Source organism: Gossypium hirsutum, chromosome D02 (assembly GCF_007990345.1).
Source record: "Gossypium hirsutum isolate 1008001.06 chromosome D02, Gossypium_hirsutum_v2.1, whole genome shotgun sequence".
Classification (NCBI taxonomy): domain Eukaryota; kingdom Viridiplantae; phylum Streptophyta; class Magnoliopsida; order Malvales; family Malvaceae; genus Gossypium; species Gossypium hirsutum.
Genome location: NC_053438.1, coordinates 2,393,193 through 2,396,673, shown reverse-complemented (window position 1 = coordinate 2,396,673; position 3,481 = coordinate 2,393,193). Strand labels below are relative to the sequence as shown.

The 3,481-nt window shown below is 38.0% G+C and overlaps 1 protein-coding gene across 1 annotated transcript; it reads left to right on the top strand.

Annotated features, from left to right (window-relative positions):
- Positions 1-913: 913 nt before the first annotated feature.
- On the top strand, positions 914-2,642 carry LOC121214416 (berberine bridge enzyme-like 13). Its single transcript, XM_041088018.1, has one exon. The coding sequence runs from the start codon at positions 1,316-1,318 to the stop codon at positions 2,387-2,389; it is 1,074 nt and encodes a 357-aa protein (XP_040943952.1). The 5' UTR covers positions 914-1,315; the 3' UTR covers positions 2,390-2,642.
- Positions 2,643-3,481: the final 839 nt, after the last annotated feature.

Here is a 3,481-nt window from a genome sequence, read left to right as displayed (position 1 = left end):
GTTTTTCCAGAACTTTTTGCCTTTATGAGTTTTGATGCTCGAGGCTTCTTTGGCTTGAAAAGCCTCTTCCTGGTGCTCCTCTTGTCTGCTTGCTCTTCTTTGCTCTTGTGCATACAAGGCATTGATTAGCTCAGTTAAGGAGATAGTTGTCAAGTCCCTTGAGTCTTCGAGGGATGAAATTTTAGCTTCATACCTCTCTGGTAGAGTGGACATGACTTTCTCAACCATTCTAGCTTCACTGAATTGCTCTCCTAGGAGCCTTATGCTTTTTGCAACAGCCATAATCCGGTCTGAGTACTGCTTAACTGTTTCTTCCTCTTTCATTTTGAGATTTTCGAAATCTCTTCTCAAATTGAGCAGCTGTTGTTGCCTTGTTTTCTCAGTCCCCTGAAATTCTTCTTTCAGCTTGTCCCAAGCCTCATTTGGTGTCTCACAGGCCATGATCCTCATAAAGATCACATCTGTCACACAATTCTGTATGCATGACATGGCCTTGTGCCTTTTTGTCCTTTCATCAGTGTGTTGCCTTATTTGAGCAACTGTTGGATTAGCTCGAAGAGGTGCTGGCTCAGCATCTGTGTTAACAACTTCCCATAGGTCGAATGCCTGCAGGTAAGTCCTCATCTTAACTGCCCAAATGTTGAAGCCCTCTCCATTGAAGACAGGTGGTGAAGCTGGTGAAAAACCTGATGATGCCATTGTTTTGATACTGAACTACAACAGGTCCTCTAAGAATGTGGCTCTAGATACCAATTGTTGGAGCAAGAGGCAGCAGCAGCAAGCTTCAGCAGAATACTTGTATGGCAAGTCTCGTGACTTGTAGGAGAAACAAAGCAGAAAACTCAAATGAATTTTTAAGCAAAACTAAAAAATGGAGAGCATATGGATGATAACTTCTTGAATTCATTCATCAAACTAAATATGGCACAAAGCCAATACATAAAACAAGTTTACAATCTTGACAAAACAGTAGGTTGACCTAAACTTCACCTACTACCACTAATACACATAGTAACTTGTGCTAATTAGCTTGAGTAAACAAACAAAGCTGATTTATCAGCTCAGTCAACATCAAAATTACATCAAACATAAACCTAACATAGTTATAAAGCAACTAAGTTACATTACTCTAACTTAAAATTACAAAATGAAACATAAACAGCTTGCTGACTAGGTGAACCAGCAGCTTCTGCATGTAGTGCCTTTGACAGTCTTGGTTGCTGCATGCTGACCATTACTTCAACAAGTATACTACAGAATCAATGAGAGAAGCACGAAACTTACCTTCCCAGGGGCTTTTGGCTACACTGTAGGAATGGGTGGGTTCATTAGTGGTGGAGGCGATGGTTTATTGTCCCGAAAATACGGTCTCGCGGCTGATAATGTAATCGATGCGCAGTTTGTCGATGCTAGTGGGAGAGTTCTTGATAGAAGATCGATGGGGAAAGATCTGTTTTGGGCCATTCGAGGAGGCGGAGGGGGAAGCTTTGGGATCGTTCTTTCATGGAAAATAAAGCTGGTTCATGTTCCGTCAATTGTGACTGTTTTCTCAGTAGGCAGGACCTTGGAACAAAATGCAACACAGCTTCTTCATCGTTGGCAATACGTTGCACCCAATCTTCCAAATGATGTATACTCACTCGTTGCGATATCAGCGTGGAAAGCCAGTGAAAATGAGACAAGAACGGTTCTAGTCACCTTTTCTTCAGTATTCCAAGGTGGTGCCAATGAGCTGATTCCATTGATGCAAGAACGATTCCCTGAGCTTGGGCTCGTTAAGGAAGATTTCATTGAGATGACTTGGACTAAATCTGTATTGTTCATAAACGGACTTTCAAATGAAACATCGGAAGCTTTGCTCGAAAGGAATAGGTCCCTTCTTCCTCCTTCATTCAAATCAAAATCTGATTTCGTGCATGAACCGGTGCCTGAAATAGCATTACAAGGGCTATGGCCCCAACTTCTCGAGGTCGACGAAGCAATCTCAGCACATCAAACTTTTATAGCTTACGGTGGAATGATGGACGAGATCTCAGAGACAGAAACTCCATTCCCCCATCGAAAAGGCACCTTATACAAGATACACTACAACATCGGTTGGCAAGAAGAGGAAAACATTAGATCTCAAAGGTATATAAGCTGGATGAGGAAACTTTATAGCTTCATGGGTCCTTTTGTTTCAAAATCTCCACGAGCAGCGTATGTTAATTACAGAGATCTCGATATTGGAAGAAATAATGATGATGGCAAGGCAAGTTATAAGCAAGCAAGCGTGTGGGGCCGTAAATATTTTAAGAATAATTTTGATAGATTAGTTTCTGTCAAGACAAAGATTGATCCAGAAAATTTCTTCAAGCATGAACAAAGTATTCCTCCTCATTTTCATTGATAAAAGAAGAAATTTTAATCTCGTTCATTATTATGATGTATACTTAGTAATACATTTTACCTTAAAGTTTTTGTTTAGAATAAACTTGTTCTTCATATTATGATGAATAATAAATACTGTATCTACTCCAACCTTTGCCAAAGCATCTAATAAAAATTAGTCTTGCCAAAAGCATCAACAAAGCACACCTCTTAGTACTGCTGCCAAAATTGTATTCGAAAAATAAACTTGCGTTTTGAAGCAGTTATTGCCATTGGATGTCAATGTCTTGGTACAAATTCCAACATCTTATTACTGTATTAGAATGAATTGTAATAAACTTGCATTTTAAACAAAATTTTAGTTATGGTGATTGGATGCCGACGTATTAGTATGAATGTCAGCCAACGTCTTAGTACTGTATTAGAATCAACATCGTTCATTTGCAAAGGGGAGTAAAGTTTTGAATGATCTTTGAATGACTACCTCATTGTTTTAAATATTATTATTTTTCTCATTCATATAATATATTATTATTATATAAATAACTTTAAACTGTAACTCATTTCTCATGAATTTCTTCATTTGAAGAAATTCTAAAGACTGGTGAGATTTTTTTTTTTTGCTTCATTCAGATTGATCTGTTGTAAATACAACAAGAACATCATTCAAAGGAACTACTTATAAATACCACAATGAAACATTTCCTATAATTGAAAAACAAATACTTAACATCAAAGCTAACACTCACCACCAAGCTTTAAACATGTCACCATGATTAATACTTGCTATTGCCAAAGTTGAAGCCATTTCATTACCTTTCTAATATTCCATCGAGAATACTACACTACTCACCTGCTCAATTTTCCTCTCAATATCTGAAAATGTTGTTTGTAACGACTACGGTCTCATATCTTTGTTTAGACACCAATTGTACACCATTTTTGAACCAATTTCTACAATAAGATAACCATTAATCTTCCATCCCATTGATAAGAACAATCCAATGCTATAAACACCACCCCTGCCCCTGCTGAAACTGTATCATTAGCTGCAATAGGACCCGAAAATAAAGCTCTTGCAAAACCCTCATTATCTCTTAGTACTCCACCT